This window comes from Balaenoptera acutorostrata, chromosome 20 (genome assembly GCF_949987535.1).
Source record: "Balaenoptera acutorostrata chromosome 20, mBalAcu1.1, whole genome shotgun sequence".
NCBI lineage: Eukaryota > Metazoa > Chordata > Mammalia > Artiodactyla > Balaenopteridae > Balaenoptera > Balaenoptera acutorostrata.
This window is the reverse complement of record NC_080083.1, coordinates 24756184-24777577: the sequence shown is the minus strand read 5'-3', so window position 1 is coordinate 24777577 and position 21394 is coordinate 24756184. Positions and strand designations below refer to the sequence as shown.

General features: G+C 38.8%; 1 protein-coding gene across 2 annotated transcripts in view; it reads left to right on the top strand.

The window, feature by feature from the left end:
- The first annotated feature begins 9745 nt into the window (after positions 1–9745).
- Positions 9746–21394, top strand: part of MED13 (mediator complex subunit 13) — a 97739-nt gene continuing 86090 nt past the window's right edge. For both annotated transcript variants that reach the window (XM_007190276.2, XM_057535550.1), the window contains exons 1-3: positions 9746–9883; positions 11718–11952; positions 20322–20490. In XM_007190276.2, the coding sequence (XP_007190338.2) occupies positions 9818–9883; positions 11718–11952; positions 20322–20490 (470 nt within the window). In that variant the 5' untranslated portion in view covers positions 9746–9817. The remainder of the gene's footprint in view (positions 9884–11717; positions 11953–20321; positions 20491–21394) is intronic.

The following is a 21394-nucleotide window of genomic DNA, read 5'->3' as shown; positions in this document are numbered from 1 at the left end:
CCTATGAGAAGAATATAAGTTCTTTTATTAATTGAAATGTAACATCTATTCTGGACATATAATTTAGTAACTTATCCCACATTGAAAGATAAAGGTTTTGAATGAATGCAGTGAGCTTATTAAAGAAAAAGAAATTACTGATTATTTACATAGTTTTCATGTTTTTTAAAAAGAAGCCTTCTAAAATCAAGCACGTCCCATATTACACATACCTGTCCCAGAAAAAGACGGATGAATTTGTTTATGGTGAGCAGAGAAATGAAACTGGTATCACGATAATACATTTCCTCATCAATGATGACTCTTCAGCCTTTGGATCAATCTTCATTCTTAAGAGGTTCCTGACTTGCTTAACTTGTGCAATAGGAACATTTTTTTTTTTAAAGATAGAAATTCAGAAGGCTGGCTTAATTTGTGCTGAAATTCTTTAAAATTTGACCAGGTAATATGATGTTTTTCAATACGGCATACATGATTTGGCTGCCCAAGATATATCTATTTTGAAAGTAGCTTTGTTGAGGGGAAGAGTATTAACAAAGGAACCTAGAAAGGTAGAAAACATGCTATGGTAGCCAGCCTTCAAGATAACCTAGAATGATCCTCATGTGTTGGTATTCCCCTCGTACATTGAATCAGAGCTGATTTGTGTGACAAATAGATTACTGTAGAAGTGACAGTGTAGGATTCCTGAGGCTAGATAATAAAAGACATTGTAACTTCTGCCTTGGTGCCTTAGATCCCTTGCTCTAGGAAAAACCACCTACTGTGGATGCAAGGACCCCTGAAGACAGACCTATGTGAAAAGATTTTGAGGTCTCCTGCCAACAGCCAGCACCAACTTGCCATCCATGTGAGTGAGCCACCTTAGAAGCAGATCTGGTAGCCTCAGAAACTGTGAGAGATAATAAATATTTGTTGTTTTAAACTGCTAAGTTTCAGAATAATATGTTACACAGAAATAGATAACTAATATAGATATTGCTACCTGGAAGTGAGATTCAGCCATAATAAAATCCTAAGATGCATAAGTAATTTGGAACTGGACAACAGACTTTGGGGAGAGTGTTAGTGGAAGCCTAAAGTACCTTGAAGAAACTCTTAATAGAAGTATCCCACTCTTTTATATGGCTGCAGGTGAAGGCTTGCAAAAAAATGAGGTAATGTAATTGGAAACTGGAGGAAAGGCAGTCCTTATTATATAGTGGCAAAAAGTTCAGTAACACTGTTCCCTGCAGAAACCAAAAGGTAGAAAATGTGTCTAGGGCTTCCCTGGTGGCGCAGTGGTTGAGAGTCTGCCTGCCAATGCAGGGGACACGGGTTCGAGCCCTGGTCTGGGAAGATCCCACATGCCGCGGAGCAGCTAGGCCCGTGAGCCACAACTACTGAGCCTGCGCGCCTGGAGCCTGTGCTCCGCAATAGGAGGGGCCGCGGTAGTGAGAGGCCCGCGCACCGCGATGAAGAGTGGTCCCCGCTTGCCGCAACTAGAGAAAGCCCTCGCACAGAAACGAAGACCCAACACAGCCATAAATAAATAAATTAATTAAATTTAAAAAATTAAAAAAAAAAAAGAAAATGTGTCTAATGAACTGGGTGATCTAGCTAGGGAGATTTCCAAGCAAAGGTTTCTTCTTGTTGCTTATGGTAAAATGTGAGAGGAGAGAGGTAAACTAAAGGAAGAACTGTTAACAGTTTAAACAAAAAGGAGACAGAATTTGATGGTTTTGAAAATTCTCACCTTCTCTGAATGGCAAACAATGCTAAAATTAAGATGTAGCTTCTGAGCTACAAATCCAGGGCACTGCTAGTAAAACATGGTCCTAAGATGAAGCCAAGGGAGTGATTGTAAAATCTTCTGTTACAGTCTCAGAAAGATTTAAGGTTGTGCATCAGAATACTATTTGGCCAGACAAAAAGACCTCTAAAGAGATTAAAGGTATGTGTCACACAGTCTCTCAATAAAATGATAAAGCACCTAGGAAGCTTAAGGGCATTGTCCATCAGTTATCTCACCAGAAGCTCAAGGTAGAGAAGAGCTTATCTGAAAGATATTTGTAGGTGTGGCTTTCATCTAATGGAGTGGACCCCAATAACATTCATGGAAGGCTCATAACATTTAAAAAATAGATATGTATGCAGAAACATTGCCATCTTGGACCAAAAGGGTTAGAGACAGTATAAAATGAAAAGAGGTCTTTGGACCCTCAAAGTTCCACTGGCAAGAAGTAGGCTGAGAAAAGTTCTCAGTGGTAAACATGGGCTATCTTTCATTAAAAAAAAAAAAAGGGAGAAAGGGAGGATGACTCAGGGGTCAGATCCAAAACTCCAGAACATGGAGCTGAGAGCCAGGGAGAATTATTCCCAGGATTTGAGACTTAATCAAGGAATGTTCAACATTTGTTCAGCTGGTTTTCAGAATTATAATGGACCAGTGACTCCTTTGTGCCCGCCATTTTCCCTCTTTTTGAACAGTTACCCTGTTACACCTGTCTCACCATGGTGTGTTGGGTGTATGGAGGGGCACATAAGTTGTTGTTTTAGTTTCACAGGGGGAGAGGAACTGTACTCAAGGGGCTGTACTTAAGGAACTACACCCAAGGAGCCTCAGCTGTACCTGGACCTGATTTAGAGGATGAGATGTTGGACTTCAAGCTGACGCTATAATGAGATGAGACTTTTGGTGACTTTGGGAGGAAATGAGTGTATTTTGCATGTGGGAGGGACATGAATCATTGGAGATCAGAGGATGGACTGTGGTAGCCAGCCTCCAAGATAGCCCTTAATTATCCTTCCCTCCTTGTATTCACACCCTTGTGTAGGCCCCTCCCACACTCTATCACAGTTGGTCTGTGTGACCAAAATCATGTAGCAGAAATGATGGTAAGTTACTTCTGAGAATAGGTTATTAAAAAAACTGTACCTTCCATTCTGGTATCTCTGTCTTTCTCTATCTCTATCTCTTGGATAACTCCCTATTGGAGAAACAAGCTGCCATGTTGTATGCAGCTCTAAGGAGAAGGCCACCTGGAAGAATACTGAAGCCTCTGGCCAATAGCCAGCTAGGAACTATGTCCTGCCAACAACCATGTGAGCGAACTTGGAAATCAAGTCTTCAGCCCTACTCTAGCCTTGAGATGACTGCAGCCCCAGCCAATATCTTGACTGCAACCTCATGAGAGACCCTGAGCCAGAACCACCTGGCTAAGTCACTCTCCGATTACTAAACCTCAGGAACTGTGTGAGATAATGAAATGTTTGTTGTTTTAAGATGTGAAGTTTCAAGGTAATTTATTATGCAGCAATAGATAACAAATACACCAGCCCAAGAGCCAGGACTTCACAGCAGAAGCTGAGAGACCACAGAGGGAGGTCTGATGCACTCTTGCGTATTGCCCCATCATCATAACACCTAGTACAGAACCTTGCTCATAGTAAATTTCAGTAGGTATTAAGTGAATGAATGAGTGAATGTCAAAGCCAGTGATAGAAATGGTATAAAACTCTGTTACCTTCATCTATATTACTATTAAATCCCTTATATACTCTTGGTAGAACTAAGAGATTCTAGAATAATCTTCCTATTTTCTTGGCTGGTCACATCTTTTGAACTCCTTTGAACCTTTTCTTGGGGGAAGAGAACAATAAAATTGCAAACCGGTTTGTATCTTGGCAGGAGTAATTATCCTACGTGACCAAAGTCCTGCCTGGAACCTTTTAGCAGGAGGAGGAGGTTCAGCAAACTGCACTTGTCTCCTCTCTCAACTTTGGCTACTCTGAGAAAAATCGTCTGCTCAATAAGAAAGGAATGCTCAGCATTTTGCAAAAGTGATTTCCTCTACTTCCCTATCTTCCTTGTTGATACCTTGATGGAGGGAATAAATGTGAAACAGAAAGAAAGGATGTTTTCAGATAAGCTCCTCTTAATTAGTTCAGGCCTCTTCACTTCCTGCCTGGATTACGACAATGCCCCCAACAAGTCTCTTGGCATCTTGTTTCTAAAAACAAATCTTAGCTCAGCACTCTCATGTTTAAAGTTTTCAGTGGTTATTCATCCTCTTCTGGACGAAATCCAAACTCTTCATGATTTGGCCTTGAGGGTTACTTCTTCAGCCAAATCTTTTCTTACCAACACCAGGCTTTCCAGTCCTCCCCCTATTCCTTCTGTCCCTCTCCTTCCCCTCTCATCTGCATCTTCTAGCTCCACCCGACTCATCCTTCAAAATTTAGTTTCAACTGCACATCCAGGAAGTTTCTCTTGAGCCCCTCACAATAGATTAGCATACTTTACAGACCTCTTTGGCCTTGGGCAAGTTGCTCTCTAAATCTCAGTATCCCAATCTAGAAAATTGGGATAATATAGTATGTACTTACCTCAGAAGCTTGTGTCAAGGATTATAGATAATTAATGCAAAATACTTAGCACAGGGCCTGACATACATTAAGTATTACATATTAGGTGATAAATCATACCAATGATTTAATCCAATCTCTTTATTATGTTTGAGGAAACAGAGATCCAGAGGAGTCAAACGACTATCTCAAGTAAAATAAAGATAGGGGGAAGGGAATATCTGATTTGCTTATGAAGGTTTACAAGCCAAATTTCAAAGTGAGGAAATTAGGGGGAACTGGCTTCAAATTTAATATTAAAATAAAACATGTATTGAGAAATAAATGAGGTTGAGAGTAGATGCTGTACTACTAAGAAAAATGGCAAGTCAGGGCAACTGTCAAGATAATTCAGGACATGCTTAGAACTGAAAAGTGTTCTTACTATCTCAACTTGCTAATTTACTATCTGTTTATTTCTATTTTCAACTAAGAGTGTCTGTGCATTCACTAAATAAAACGGTTTGTAATGCCTCAGCCTTTTGTTTTCTATTGAATTAAGTACAACATTAAACCATTAACATGACTTTAAGGAAATCAATATTGTCCCCGGGCTCAAGACCACTCACTCCACAGCTTAACTGGTCCTTAGCTTTCAGCTTTTGACTGCAGACTTGTATTCTCCAACACAGTAGCCACTAGCCACATGTGGCTGTTAGGCACTTGAAATGTGACTAGTCCAAACTGAAATGTGCTTATAAGTGAAAGTACATGCAGATTTTAAAATTTTGGTTAAAAAAGCAAACCATCCCAATAATAAATTTTTATGTTGACTACATGTGAAATAATAGTATTTATGTTACATTGGGATAAATATAATACATAACTAAAATTAATTTCACCTATTTCTTTTTCTCTCTTTTAATGCGGCTACTGAAAAAAATTTAATTATTTATTTAGCTCTTATATTTCTACTGGACAGAGCTGCTCTAAACCCTGGGATTTTTCAGGATCAGGAGGGGAGCATAAGTCCTAAGGCCAAACATTGCCCTTTCCTGGACTTTCTCAGTCTCAGGTGATGTAAGTCTGTCACACTTCTTGGAGGCCTGGCACCTCCATTTTCTCATTCAGAATGGAGCCCTTAAAAGGATGAAGAAGTTAAAGAACAGTTTTATTGTTTTATTTTTTATTTTTTAACATCTTTATTGGAGTATAATTGCTTTACAGTGGTGTGTTAGTTTCTGCTTTATAGCAAAGTGAATCAGCTATACATATACATATATCCCCATATCCCCTCCCTCTTACGTCTCCCTCCCACCCTCCCTATCCCACCACTCTAGGTCTTCACAAAGCACCAAGCTGATCTCCCTGTGCTATGCAGCTGCTTCCCACCAGCTAGCTATTTTACATTTGGTAGTGTATATATGTCCATGCCAGTCTCTCACTTCGTCCCAGCTTACCCTTCCCCCTCCCCGTGTCCTCAAGTCCATTCTCTATGTACAGAACAGTTTTAAATGTAGATCACTGAGTGAATCCATGTTTCAAAGAGTGGAAGACAATAGGTGATTATTGACTCAAGGCAACCTCTCAGTTCATCTTAAGATTCCTGATTGGCTCTCCTATTTTACTTGGATTATCTCTTTTAATTGTCACAACAACGCTAACATATATATGTGCTATTATTACATGCATTTTATAAAGTAGTAAATGGAAGTTAGGGAGCTAGCAGGCATGGTGTGGAGTTTTCATCCTAGTTTGTCCAACTGTCCAAGTGCCATAGCTAGCAAGATTATGAGCTCCTTGTGTATCCTGTACCTTGTCCTTACATGACCTGACTGACACATTGTAGATGACAAATATGTGTAGTAAAATGTATATATAGTATGACTTCAACCATATATATACATATATATATATATATATATATATATGATATATATATGGAAAGTCATGGGCATATGGGGGAGTAATATACATTTAAAATTTTTTCATCTTTACGCTTTTCTGTATCTTCCAAACTTTTGACAATGTACATATACTGTTACTTCCCTTATTCTTTAACTCACACAGAATGTCATTTTAAGAGAATGTAGGTGGCTGCTGACACGTTCTCTGTATGCTGATATTGCCCTTTTCTCTCCTCCCCATGTTTCCAGTCCTCTCACAGTTGGTGTCCCCTTCCTCCACTTTGCTTCTCAATTCTTTCTCTCTCAATCTCTCTCTTCTACTTTTTCACCTCTCCCTCCTGCCTCCTCGCCCCCCCCCCCCATCTCCCTTCTTTTTGAGAAGATTGACATTCAAATGAAAAGTCAATCAAATGTTACTTCCCACCTGGTGGGTTTCAGGCAGATTCTATCTGCCTCTGGAGTCCTGAGGAAGGTGCTCAGATTGTGTGTGGGGGGGGGTGGGCAGTGGAGGGCAAGACTTCTAAAGAGGATGGTTTTAGATAAAATAAAAGGTGGGGGAGGACTTTTCAGAGTGACAAAAGCAGTGGGAACAAGGGTCTGAGGATTCTTTCAGGGAAACAGAGATGAGCAGAGGGTCACTTACCTTACTGGGCCTGGAGATTGCTGTCTCCCGGTGTGGGAACTCGGTTAGAAAGGATGTGAACCTTAGTTGATTTGAGCTCCTGGATTGAACTAGTCCTGGTTGTATAATTGACTTTGATATGTGGCCTTTGGATCTGAATTGGGTTTAATAAGATTTAACTGTTTCAAAGGGCTTTATAAGAATTCATTTTATCCTTCAAATCTGATTTCAAATGCTACCGACTTTGAGATGCCTGCTCTGACTTTGGTGCTCCTCGTCCAGCACGCCTATTGTGCCATAGTTGATACATACATATTAAAGCAATTACCTACATTGTATTTTATCTTATTCTGTGGGAAATGGTTCCTTTATTGCCTTGCTTCAGGAATCTTTAGGGATATGCATGTATCTTATTCATATTTGTATCCCAGGCCTAGCACAGACCAGGAACACACTCAGTTGAGCATCAGGTGCTCAATAATGATTTTTAAAAATATATTAATAGCTAACATTTAGTAAATACTGTGGCAAGCCCCATGCCTGCACTGTTTCATCCACCAGACACTTTAGGAGAAAAGTACTTTCATTATTTTTAAAAAATATTTATTTATTTATTTTTAAATTTTTGGCTGTGGTGGGTCTTAGTTGCGGCATGTGGGCTCTTCCTTGGGGCTCGAGGACTTCTAGTTGAGGCACGCGGGCTCCAGAGCGGGAGGGTTCTGTAGTTTGTGGCAGGCAGGCTCTCTAGTTGAGGCGCGTGGGCTTAGTTGCCCCGTGGCATGTAGGATATTAGTTCCCCCACCAGGTATTAAACCCGCATCTCCTGCATTGGAAAGTGGATTCTTTACCACTGGACCACCAGGGAAGTCCTGAAAAGTACTTTTATTATCCCTATTTTACAATGAGAAAACTGAGAGTAAGAGAAATTAATTTGCTCTTGGATCAAAGTCAAATTTGATCCAAGATCGGCAAGTGACAGAACTTTTTCTATAGACCTTTGGCTTCAAGATCTGGACTCTTCACCACCATATGTGAATCTATATAGGTAGAGGAGGAAAGCTTTTTAATCCGTGGCTGAAGAAGTGACATATAAGAATCCACCATTATTTTACAGAGGCAATTAAGATTAAAAATTGGTAAAGTCCTAACTCACTCACTGATGTCTCCAGTTTTTTGAATCACCTTTACTTCTTCCTCCCTCCTTCCTTTCCCCCTTCCTTTTCTTTCTCTCTCTGTCTCTCTCTCCTTCTCTCCCAGCTAAAAGTCTTGGGCAAAAAATGTTTGAACTCCTACGTTGAAGTGTAATCCAGTCAAGAACTAAATGTTTTGTGGGAAAGGGAACTAATGTTTTATTTGACTCCTACTTTTTACCATTCATTCATTTGCAAATTTACATCTATCAAGCACCTACTGTGTGCTAGGAACCTTTTTTAGACACTAGCGATGCAGCGGTAAACCAAAGTAAGTCCCGGTTCTCACGAAGATGACACTCTAGTGGGCACTTTACATACACTGGTTCACTTATTCCTCACAATAGCCACACCTAATGATGACAACAATAATAGATAACTCCAAACAGTGTTTATCTGTCCCCGGGCACTGGGCTACGTGCTTTCTTTGTGTTAACTCAATTACCACAACAACCTGTGAGGTAGGGGATATGTTTTCCTCATTTCGCAGATGAGTAAACTGAGACACAGAGAGGTAAGTGATTCGCTCGAAGTTCGAACCCAGGCAGGGTGGCTCTAACTCCCAGGCTGTTAACCACAGGCTATATTGTTTCGTTTATGTTTCTTAACATCACAACTTTCAAGTGACCGAATCCTCTCTCAGATCATCTGACTCCCAAGCCCAGGGGTTTGCTCTGCACCCCATGGCCTTGTGGAATAAATGAGAATGGCTTGGAATTTTTGCAACACTTTCTCTTCCAAAGAATTCAAACTGATTTCAACATAATTCTCAGATTTGTGATGTGAACCCTCTTGTACTGTGAATTCTCCGGCAAGGAGAAAGATAGCGCCAGGGCCCGGGTCATCTCACACTGGCCGGGGCACCCAGCAGGTGGCGCTATTTTAGTGGCCACCAGCTGGCTACCCCGTCCCCCTGGGCTCACCGCCTCTGCTGAAAGCTTCCCGGCCCTCCCTCGCTCCCTCCTCTCTCCTCCTCCCCACGGAGCCCGGGCCCATGTGACCTTCAGGCGGCCAATGGGCGAGCAGAGAGGGCGAGCTGGTCCCTGTGGCCGCCATTAAAGCGAAGGGAAAACCCGTGAATTCGGATTAAAGGGGGAAAAACACCGCCCGCTGGGCCCACAAAATGGGGGAGACTACGGCGTCCCGGCGGTGAGGCCGCAGGAGAGCGGACGCTGGTCCGGCTTGGCTCAGGGACGACACGAAGACACAGCCAGAGAATGGTCTGAGCCCGCAGACGCCGCCACCACCTCCGCCACAGAGGAGACTCTGGGCTTAAGGACATCGCCGCTGCCGGGCCGGGGGCCTCGGCTTCTCTCCCGGTTCTCGCCCTTCCCGCCCCTCTGCGGGCGCCTCTCTGCCCGGGAGAACCCTCCAGGGCTTGGGCTCTGCCCTCTCGGACTCGATTTTAATTATTTATTGTGTAATTTATTATTTTTTCTTGTGGCAGGGGCACACATCCCCTCTGTCCCCCAGAGAGGGACGAGCGTCCGCGGGCTCCGCGGCGGCCTCATTCCGGCCGGCCGGGCAAGCGCGACCCTCCCGCCTCCGGCCCTCGGCCCCGGGCGGCTGGGTGCCGGCCGGGCGGCGGGGGCTGCTCGCGGCGGCGGGGGGGTGGGTGGGGAGGGCTGGCGGCCCGGCGGCCTCCTCTTCCACCGCCCCCCCAACCACCGCCCCCCCGCCCTCCCCGGTGTCTGTGTTTCTCTCTCTGGTCGGAGGCGGCGGTAATGGCGGATGGTGGGTTGTGGCGCCGGCGGCGGCTGCTGTGAGGGACGATGAGTTCCTCCTTCGTGCCGAACGGGGCCAGCCTGGAAGATTGTCACTGTAACCTCTTCTGCCTGGTGAGTGCCGGGCGGGGGCCGCGGCGAGCGGGCGGTGGGGGAGGGGCCGCGAGGTGCGCCCTTGGGCCGTGGGGGAGGGGGTCCGGGTCGGATCCAGATGCCCGAGTCCCCGGGCGAGGCCCAGCCGGAGCCGGCGCCGCGGCGAGCTCCGCACCAGCCCGGAGACGCGTTCCACCCCCGCCGTCCTGGGCTCTGTTTTAGGAGTGTCGGCCTTTTTTCTTGTTTCCGACTCCTTTTTTCCTCACCGTAGTCTTGTCTTCAACTTGGGCTCCTTATCTGGCAGGACGCTGGCATTTCCCTCTCTGTGTTTCTTGCTTAACTGTTGCTTTTCTCCTTATTGACCATGAACCCCCTCCTCCCACTTTCCACTATCGCCCGTTCTCCCACTACCTCACTCTGCTCATTTGGTTTCTCCCAGTAAACAGGACCCCGGAACTTAAGCACTCTTTTCGTTTTGCGTTTTTTCATATGAGTCAAACTGTAGGGGGTTAGTTTCTTCTGTGGGTGACTTCAGACTCTGTGTAAAAAACAGTAAATGCCATTTCATATGTTTTCTGTTTTAAACTCTGAAAAGAGTTTGCCATTTTGACAATTTCTGGCCGTCTTGCTTTTATTAGAACATTATGTTTGTGTGAGAGGGGAGCGGGCTGATGGAGGAGGTGCCGTGGTTCTGTACTAAATGTTTTTATATTTGTCTGTTTTGCCTGCGTTTTGAGAATGTTTTGAGGAGCCTGTTCCTCCTTCTATTGGAAAGTCAGGGGAAGCTGGATGTAGGGAAGACAATTGCGTAGGTTGGCCCAGGTCTGGGAACATCCAATAAAGACTTTCAAAAGTACCAACTGTTGCAGAATTCAGTCTTCAACTAGATAGTAGCTTAGCTTCATAAATGATTTGAAGTTTCGGTAACTTTCTTTTTTCGTTTTCCCTGTCCTATGAGAAATATTAAGAGAGTGTGTGATAGGTAAGTGGATTGAGTGGGCGGAGCACAACTAGTTGGCAAGTGTAAACTGCCAGTCGTGTATCAGCAGTTTCATTTTTGGCACCTTAGGCTTTGCACCTTTAAGTTAGATTAAAGAGTTACTGAATTCGCTCTGATGAATTTCTTTAACGATGCTAAATTGAGCTCTTTAATGCCTTTCCGCCTTATAAAATGTTTTCTTGTACAATATCCATTGATCAGCATCTCTTCAGATGTAATAAGACAAACAGGCTTTACGTTTCTGTCTTCTCCAACTCCGTCTATTTTTGGTACTTTTAGGATCAGGTTCTTTGAAGATAAGACTAGCACAAATCTGACGGTTCTTTGTGAGCAGCTATTTGACTTTTCCTAAAAGGGATGTGTAAAGATTTAACAAGGTTTTTTTCAAATGTAGTTCAGATTTCGTTAGAGCCATGACTTCTATAAACATGGAATGATGAATCTTTAAAAGTTAATTTTGTTATAAGTTTGACACCAAGGAACAGATGTAACCAGTTAGAACAGAACTTAGGACAGAGAGTAAATGTTTACTCAGTGTGCAGCGTTAAAGTACATGTTTATATTTAACATTGTTAAGTTTCTTTTATTTCTCCTTGGGACACATTTATTGACTTGCTATTCAGTGACATGTCAGTATTAATTTTTTAACTGTCTTTGTTCTTTTCCTTTAATTTTTGGTTGCTGAATTATCAGAATAAGCATTTTTTTTGTTTTTTTTTGGTCAGTCTGCTTTAATATCGTAAGCACGTGTTGAAAAATTGTAATGTCTTAATGAAATAAGGGACTTTAATAGTGAGTACTTTTGATTTTGAGTGAATACGCAGTAATAAAAAAATCATGCTTTCTTTTCTTCAGGCTGACTTGACGGGAATTAAATGGAAAAGATATGTATGGCAAGGCCCAACTTCTGCCCCCATTCTGTTTCCGGTGACAGAGGAAGACCCCATTTTGAGCAGTTTTAGTCGCTGCCTTAAGGCAGACGTACTTGGGGTTTGGCGGCGAGATCAAAGACCTGGAAGAAGAGAATTGTGGATATTTTGGTGGGGCGAAGACCCCAATTTTGCTGACCTTATTCACCATGACTTGTCAGGTGAAAGCAACTTATTTCTAACTAACGATATAGCAATGTTGTATACTTTTCTTAAAAACATTTGTATTAAAAATTAAGATTTTTTTAGTGGAACATTGTTGAGTATGAAACCAGATAAAAATTCAGCTTCATGTTTTATTTCACTGGGGTTATTTTATTTTACTTAAAAATTATGCATATTATGGCAGGTTTTTTAAGCCTTGAATAACTTTATTCTTTTACCACCTAGCTTTCTCATGAATTTCTGGCAGACAGGGCCCAAGGAAGGCATGTTACATTAATTAACTTAAGAAAAATGGAATTGGGGAGCATTTCCTAACAAAGTCATAAAATACTTTGGAAGCCAAGTGTAACTCATCTTTGAGTCAGTTCTGCCACTGCTCTCTTCTGTATGAATGTGTAGACAGTTGTAGAAGGATCTAGAAATGTTGTAACTTTCTCATGTTTTTTTTCCCCAGGCATATAGTTATTTTATTATTTTTATTTGTGGTTGTTACATTATTAACATATGAAGGCATATGTTAATTTTCTTATTCTTGGAAAGTGATACTTTTATTTTAGATACTGTTCCATCAAAGACTGTCTTTGATATGAAACAGTGCCAACTTGTTAGCTTTTACAGTGGGACATGGGATCATAATCTGAAAAGTTAGAGAAATAAGTTTATGAGCAAATCAGTAAAATTACTTGTCTTGTTTTCTTAATATTTAGGACCAAATGTTACTTTAGAAGGAGAAACTATAGCTCTTCATGTAATTACTGAAGCTTGTGTTTACTTTAGAGTCCATGTTAATTGAATCTTCGATAATAGGAGTGTAAATGATTAGTTGTTTGCTGCAGGGTACCAAAGACTTCAGCAAGATGTAACATAATGATTCTTGACTGGAAAATTTAGGATTTTTAGATAACTAAAAAAAGTTTTCTTATTGGAAGTCGAGTACTCTGACGTTTCTATTATTGTCCATTTGACCTATAGAACCTATTTTATTTTTGGATGTAATGTAATCCAGGTGACTATCTCAAACAAGCACTTAGTAAGACCAGCGTTTTTGAGGGAATATGTGTGTCACATTTGTTTTGATAGTTGCTTTTTACCTTCTAATGAACAAACCCTTCAGTGTTAATACTTACTTTTGAGAGTGCTTGCAATTCTTTTATGATAAATGCTTTCCAGCTTTTCCAGCTTTCCTAATAAGATCCTGCTGGAGAGTCTAGCCCTTAGTTTTAAGTATGTAGTGTGGTTCAAAATATGTTAAATGATGTGTTTGTATATACGTGTATATACGTGTATGTGATGTAATATTCCTTTACAGCATCAGCAAGATGATGCTTTGTAATTGTCATGCCAAAAGCTAAGCCTGCCAGCTTCCTTTTTTCTTTCATTGACTTGGATATGCTTGAGTTACTTTAATCTTTAAGTGGTCATAAAAACCACCTTACTGAAATACTTGTGAAGGCTGTTTTACTGTTGTTGGTAACTATAGATACACTGTACTGGCTGACTTGGGGTTTCAGTCTTCTGAGTAAAGTTGGCAGAGCATCTGAACAGACCATCCCCCACCCCCGGCCCAGAGTCCATGAAACACATTTTGTGGAATCAGAGATAATTTTAACAGATACGTAGTATGTCTTACCTTAGTAGGACTAACATTTTGAAAATTAAAAGCCTATTAAAGTTAAATGTAAGCTGTTTTGATGTATATTAAAATATTATGTGGGTATTTTTTTTCGATGTTTCATGTTAGGTGTTTAAATGTTTTCTCCTGAAACTTGTTATATAAAAAAAAATTTCTTCTCTAGTTTAACTGTTTTTTAGCATATTTTCTTAAAAATGGTAATACCGACACCTTAAAATATTGATTTGAACATGATGAAAGTAATTTTGGAAGATTAGGCTTGTCAGATTTTGCTGAATGCCGTTGAATACTAAGAATTTATCAGAGTGAAAGCAATTGAAGTAGTAAAGAAAAATATATTAGTAGTTGTATGTAATCATATTTACTGTTCTAAGTCTGTCCTGTACTGTTTTAAACAGGTGGTGTAGCCAATGGTATTTTTATAATGTTTTAGCTTTTTTTTTTTTTTAATTTGTCGTTTACTTTAGAATGTTTTTACCTAAATCAGACATAGCTTAGAGAATAATAAGGTCTTTGCAGATAGAGTATATTTGTCGCGCCCTTTTGTTTGCTCCAGGGACACCGTCTGCCTCCCTTTTGGGGTAATTAGTCTGCCTCTGTCTCTCTAGCTAACCCCTTTTTCATTTCTTCCCATCTGTGGCACTCTGTCCCCTTCCTTTAAGCTCCCCTGAGAAGAGAGCAGCTGGACAGTAGGGGTGGCATCAGCTGCAGGAGGCAATCCTGAGTTCCAAGTGGAGGTGTAGTAGTGAGGAAAGGGGAACCGGAAGGACCCAGGTGGTAACAAAAAGCTGGTTAATTTAGTTTCCGCGTGCTCTTCACAGGCAGTGTCCTTCTGTTTGCTTCAGCACCTACCACATCTTGTGACTGAAATATTTGTGATTATGGTGATAATGGTGCCTCTCTTGTTGGTGAGGGAAGGAGGGAGGCATTCCTTTTTGCAGATTAGAATTCTCAGTTTTTCTTATTAACTCAGTAATAAAAGTACAGAGTTGCCTTTGCTTAACCCCCTTAATCTCCTTTGTGTCATCCATAGCGTATTTTTTTAAAGTAACTTTTTGTTTTAAAATAGGTTTAGATTTACATAAAAGTTAGAGATAGTATAGAGAGTTCCTGAATAACAACCCTCACCCAATTTCTTTTATTGTTAACATCTTCCATCAAAATGTACATTTTTCACAGCTAATGAACCAATATTGATACATTGGTATTACCTAAAATTGATACTTTCTTTGGTTTTCTTTTATTTTTACCTAATGTCCTTTTTCTAACCTATGATCTTATCAGAGATACCATATTACATTTAGTTGTCATGTTTCCTTCAACTGTTCTAGACTGTGACAGTTTCTCAGACTTGCTTTATTTTTGATGATCTTGATAGTTCTGAAGAGTTTGGTCAGGTTCCATAGTGCCTTTTAAATTTCTGCCTGCCTCTTACATGTAGCACATGTTTGGGTCACCTTCCTTTCAAGATTTGCTGATATGTAGAAATAGAATGTAAACTGGTTTTATTGCTAATTGGTAAAAGTCTGTTACAGCAAACCAGATCTGATTTGATACATACTTTAACTCTCAGTTACTTGTTTTGTAGCAGTAGTGGATACTATTTAGTAATTTGCAAAGACCTGATGATTTTTGGGTCAGGATTTGTGCTAACTAGTACTGGCCTAACTGTTAAACGTTCCAGAAAGATAATTTGTTCATAATATCCCTTGAATCCCAAAGCCAAACACTTTTTTTTTCTTTTTCTTTTTGCTCTGTTCCCTCTAAGAGAATGGATAGTTTGATCAGTATCCATATGTTTTGATAGAAAAAGAATTGGAGAACAGAACTCCTCTTTGATTACAACCTTTTAAATTTTAATTTTTTTTGAATTTAAACTTTGTAGCAGTCCTCGTTCAGTGGTTGTGTGATAGAGATGTAAATGTGGTGGTGGGAAAATTTTAGCTTAATTCCTCTGGTCAAAAGTCTTTATATTGGTTCTTTTAAGTGTACTGTTAGTTTGTTTCAGAGCAACGTTGTTTCATTATCATTAGTGTGTTCTTGAAGGAGAAGAGTTTTGTGGGTATTTTTATTCTGTGCCTTATTACCCTTTTTTGAATTTTATTGCTGTCATCATTGGCTTTTAGTTTTTCCCTTGGAACAAAAATAAAAACAACTGCTCCCTCTCTGAGGTTTGCATCTTAAAAAGAAAATCATAGTAGCTAGAATGTGATAAGACTCTTTGAGAAAACTGATACCTTGAGAACTGAAAAAATAGAATCAGTCCGGGCTAAAAATATTTATTTTTCCTGGCTCCTGTGGTATATATATGGGATTTTAGCAACATGTCCAAATACTTTTCATTATAACAGAATTTCATTGTAAACAGTGTCAAACTAAACAGACCATTGTTTAGTCTTAGAATTTAATTTTGGATGCTTTTACTGAAGGATATTAATTACAGTGGAATTTAACCTCAAGTGGCAGCTTTAACAAGCTTGACAAATAGATAAATAGCAGCCAAGTATAGGAGTTTAGTGTCAGCCAAACTAAAAAATTGTTTTGTTCCCCAGGTAGCCGAAGAGAGTTAATTCATTTCTGTCTTCTGTTCCATAATTTACTTGTGACCCAACTTTTTATGTTTGCTAGTCTCTAGGGACAACTTTGTTTGCCATGCTTTTTTGTGTACTATCCATTTTGAGCAAGAAAGTGTGTCTTTTAAATCTTCAAATCAAAGGTAAGCATATTAGGCTTCTTTTAAACCAAAATTTTTCAGGTTTTGCTGATCAATAATAATGCTGCCAGTTTAAGGCTGTCAGTAATACTTGTTGAATGAATAGCTTATGAATGGGCAGTTATTGTTCAAGACAGACACTGAGCTACACATTTAAACATTTCTCTTTATTCTTTCAAGAAATACACAGTATTTTCTACAGTGATCATTTTTGACCCATTTATTATTCATTAGTGCATGTTGCATTTTAATAGTTTGGCAGATTACTTAGGAAAAGATTCCTTTTTTACTGGCTTACCACTGTGGAGATGTTTAAAGATGTCAGTTTTGAGAAAACTGAGTACAAGTGCTAGGTATATCAACTTTTTTTGTTTTTTTTCCCCCACTCATGGAGAATTATTTTGATGACCTATCACATACTTTTGCATCACTATAATATGTATCCTCAGAAAAAAAATTTTTATGGAAATCAAATTTAGCATTTGAACTTAGGCATTGTTTTCTTCAAACACTTTGTAAAATTTTTTCAAGTAACGATGACGATTAAGAGTTCTAATGCTAAGGGTAATGGAACAGTACTAAAAACACAGAATTGAAACTGTTTTCTCTGGGGATACAGTTACAAGAGGAGGAAAACATTTATTTAAATACATTAAGCAGAATTTTTCCATTAGGCTATGGTTAATTAAGTTCAAAAGAGCTAGGTAAAGATTTGCCATGTGTTCCTCCTCCCTCCCTTTTCTGTTATAATACTGGTGTTGAGATTCAAGGACTTACTTTAATTAATATAAGAGGTGCATATCACTATGTCTTGGGTGGCTTAGTTGTACCATTTCACTTTTTAAAAAAAAATATTTATTTATTTATTTGGCTGTGCTGGGTCTTAGTTGCAGCATGCAGGATCTTTAGTTGTGGCATGAGGGAATCTTTTATTTACTTTTAAATTTTATTTATTTTATTTTTGGCTGCGTTGGGTCTTTGTTGCTGCCCGCGGGCTTTCTCTAGTTGCAGCAAGCAGGGGCTACTCTTTGTTGCGGTGCGAGGGCTTCTCACTGCGGTGGCTTCTCTTGTTGCGGAGCACAGGCTCTAGGCTTGCGGGCTTCAGTAGTTGCAGCACGCAGGCTTAGTAGTTGTGGCTCGCAGGCTCTAGAGCGCAGACTCAGTAGTTGCTTAGTTGCTTCCCGATATGTGGGATCTTCCTGGACCAGGGATCAAACCTGTGTCCCCTGCATTGGCAGGCGGATTCTTAACCACTGTGCCATCAGGGAAGCTCCGAGGGAATCTTTTAGTTGCAGCATGTGGGCTCCTTTAGTTGCGGCATGTGGGATCTAGTTCTAGTTCCCTGACCAGAGATCGAACCCGGGCCCCCTGCATTGGAGCGTGGGGTTTTAACCACTGGACCACCAGGGAAGTCCCACCATTTCACTTTATATCTCTGAATACAACATGTAGAAGTACTTTTATTATGGTTATAATATCAAGATACAAGCTTGGCTCAGTAGGCTTCTTGTTGTTAAGTGACACCCACCCCCCCCACCAAAAAAAACTTCAAGCTTTTCATTGAATGTTATTAGGAATTATTATTTCCTCAGCAATGAAAAATGAAATTATGTTACTTTTGTAATGGTTGCTTAGTTACCTACCATATAGGTGAAGATATACTCAAGATATTTGTTGGCCTTAGAAAATCCTAACAAGTGGTCTGTTTGTTTTATGCATAACTCCCATTTAGTGTTAATGAGCACTGTGGGCATTTGAGGGTATAATGTAAAATGAGTAGTAAGTTCACCTGCGTTTCTCTAGACAAAAAAACTTAGAGCAATGAGGGAGAAATGCTTGAATATTAATACTGGTTAATTTTTTAACTATATTTAGTATTCTTAAACTATTTAAGTATAGGTTTAACTGAAATAGATTTTTAAAAATAAAACCATAGAATATTCAGAATTTTATGTGAAAATTTATATAAATTGTGTTTATGTAATACAGTCGTATTACTTACTATTCTAAAGATTTTTAATTTACTCTTTTGGGGAAGAAGGCAAATTCAGTCTCAAGTTTTAAGTGAATAATTTTCTGATATTTGAAGTTTATAGTGACTGTACAACTTTGAAATGTAATGTTAACTGTGTGTCTTGGTTCTTTGTTGGTTTAAAACTTAGAAGTAGTCAGAAAAAAGATTTTGGTAGGGGCTACTTATGTATGACAAATGTTACTCCATTGTGCTTCCTAGAAGGTAAGGATTTTTGAGGTAAAAGGCAATAAAAATAAAAGTACACTAAATAGGTTATAAAGAGTGAAGAATTCTGGCATAATTCTCTTGGAATTAAGAATATGTGTACTTTTAGTAATCATAAATCACATAACTTTAGATAAAACTCTTAATGTTGTAGGTATTTAATTTTGAAATGATAGAACCTGATTAGGCTGAAAGCAGATTGCGAAAGATTCATTTTTTTTTTCTCTCAGCAACTCACAAATATGCTTGTGATCTAGACTTTTAAATAATTAAAGTGAAGTCACTATGTGCCACTTCCCTTTTCTTCTAGCCTGTTTTCTTTAATAAAGTGAAACTTGTAAAATTTTGGCTTTAAATGGAAGTAGATAAGATTGTCTGTAATGTAGTAGAATGTGAAGAACTTTTAAAAATTATTTCAACTCGCAAGTATTGTCATTTTCTAAAGCTTACCTCATTTTTTAAGAGCTTACCTTTTTTGAAAAAACACAATTAGTTTATTTGAAAGACTTCAACTGTGATTTAGGAAACACTTTAAAGAACAACATAAAATCAACATTAACCTTTGTAGTGGCACAAATTTCTAGTGCAGTTAAAGTCCACTGTCATGCTTTTGAGTTAATGTTTATTCTGCCCATTTGTTGTATAAGTTATGAATATAAACCATGTGTCACTCTTAATATGTGTCTCTGCTTTTATTCAAAAGCGTCTTAGTTTATTATTTTTCTATTGGAATGTTATATACATTTTTAGTGTTTAATTAAGAAAGATTATTTTTACTTAAATTGAAGGAAGACCCATATTTATAAAATGTTTATAAAGTTATAGAAGTTACAGAAGGATACTAAATTATATTTGAAATAGCAGTTTAAAATATTACAAAAGTTAAAATGCTGACGGGAGTAGCTATCATTTATAGTAGGATTCCTTGGATGCTTTGTTATAGGTATGAGATGGATACAGAGTAAAAAGTTTTTTTTTTCTGAACTACATCCATACTTATATCAAAATGACTGCATTTTTGTTGTTGTTGGTTTTGTTTTGGTAACTTCACTTGGGTGGTTAATAGATTTGCTGGAAAAATTGAGGCTGTATAGTTAGTGACGATTGCTATAACTTTATATCAGAAGTGCCATTTAAAATTTGTCTTTTTAAATTTTTAAGTTTCTCCCCCCAAGTAGAGAATCCTATACTGAATAGTAAGCATGGGAATCATTTGGTTGTAATGAGACCTAAGGTGGCTGATAATGCGCTGCTTGTTGGGCTCGTTGCCAAAAGCTTCCTTTTTATCCATCACTTATTTTTATAGTTGAGTCATGGATTAGAATGCTGATGGACATAAAATATTTTGAGTTTAATTATTAACTGTCTAGCTTTTTGGCAAGGTCAGTTTTGTAAAGTAACTAACAAGTGAGCCAGCTTAGAAATTGGCATCTTAGGTATAGAATGTGTAATATTTCCCTTGGTTATACAAATGTCCTTTTCATTTATACAGAAACCAAATCAGTCTGTTTGCAATATATCGTTGCCTTTTTATATAGTGGAAAAATAATTTTCAGGTAATTTAATAGAATAAATGGCACTTTGGCCTTTTATTCTCTATGGAGTAGCTTTGAAACCTGATATTTTAATGTCTAGAGAGATACCGAAGTGATTGTAGCTCAATATTCTGAGGTGAAGTAGGGTTTATGAATTTAGGGATTAAACTATCACACTTTTTACTTAGCTCTAAGTAGATATAGTGCCACAGTGTTACCTTTTGTTTCTTTCATTTCTTTTATAGAAGAGGAAGATGGAGTGTGGGAGAATGGACTTTCCTATGAATGCCGTACTTTGCTTTTCAAAGCAGTTCACAATCTGTTGGAACGGTGTTTAATGAACCGGAATTTTGTACGTATTGGCAAGTGGTTTGTAAAGCCTTATGAAAAAGATGAAAAACCTATAAATAAAAGGTAAGCTGTCTTATTTAAACTCTTACTTGATATTTCTTTAGGCTTGTTAATTTTAATGACTTTATAGAAAATGTGTGATAAAGCAAACTAATATCTTGCAGACATATTCAGGAGGTTAAGTTTGGCAAAGTACTATAAGTATTTAGTTTTCTTTGACCCCTTCATTCTTTCTTTTACACATTTGAATAATTTTCTTGCAGTGAGGATAGGCTGTGTGTCAATGCAGTGGCCTGACTTTTGATTTGGGATGATAGAAAAAATGTGGGATGAAAGCAGAGACTTATGCATTGAAGTATACTTTTTTAGTACTAGTGGAAATACAGTCATGGTACTCTGTTAAAATTAAGCAGTATTAATATTTGTTTTTGATGGTGATCTGTAGTCATGTTTTGGGTTGAGGTAATCCTTCTCAAACCTCTGTTTTTGCTCTAATTTAATTTAAATTTGTAATTTTCTATATAAGACATGTTTACTTTTTGGGTGTTTTTCAATTTTCTTCAACTTTGAATTAGGCAAATTTAGGACACTTAATTTGTAGGATAGTTGCAGATGCACAGAAGACTTTAAGACCTGTAGTGTTAAAAGCTTTAGGTTACTACAGTTCTCTGATTTAAATAATATAAGGCACAATCTGTTAGAAGATTTAGTCCCAAGCAGTTGTTGAATTAGTGAGACTTCAAGAGAGATGAAACAGTGGTAAGATGGGATGTGGGAAGAAGAGAAAATGAAGGAAATTTATTAGTTTTCCCTAAAAGATGTGAGGATATGAAGTATTGGTTGTGATTGTAATCATTGTTGAGATGTCATTTTTTTATGTCACGTGCACATCTTTTTTCATGCACACCCGAAATTTTTTCATACTTCCCTTATTAGTTTCAGTGGAATGGATGACTAGGTAAGCCTG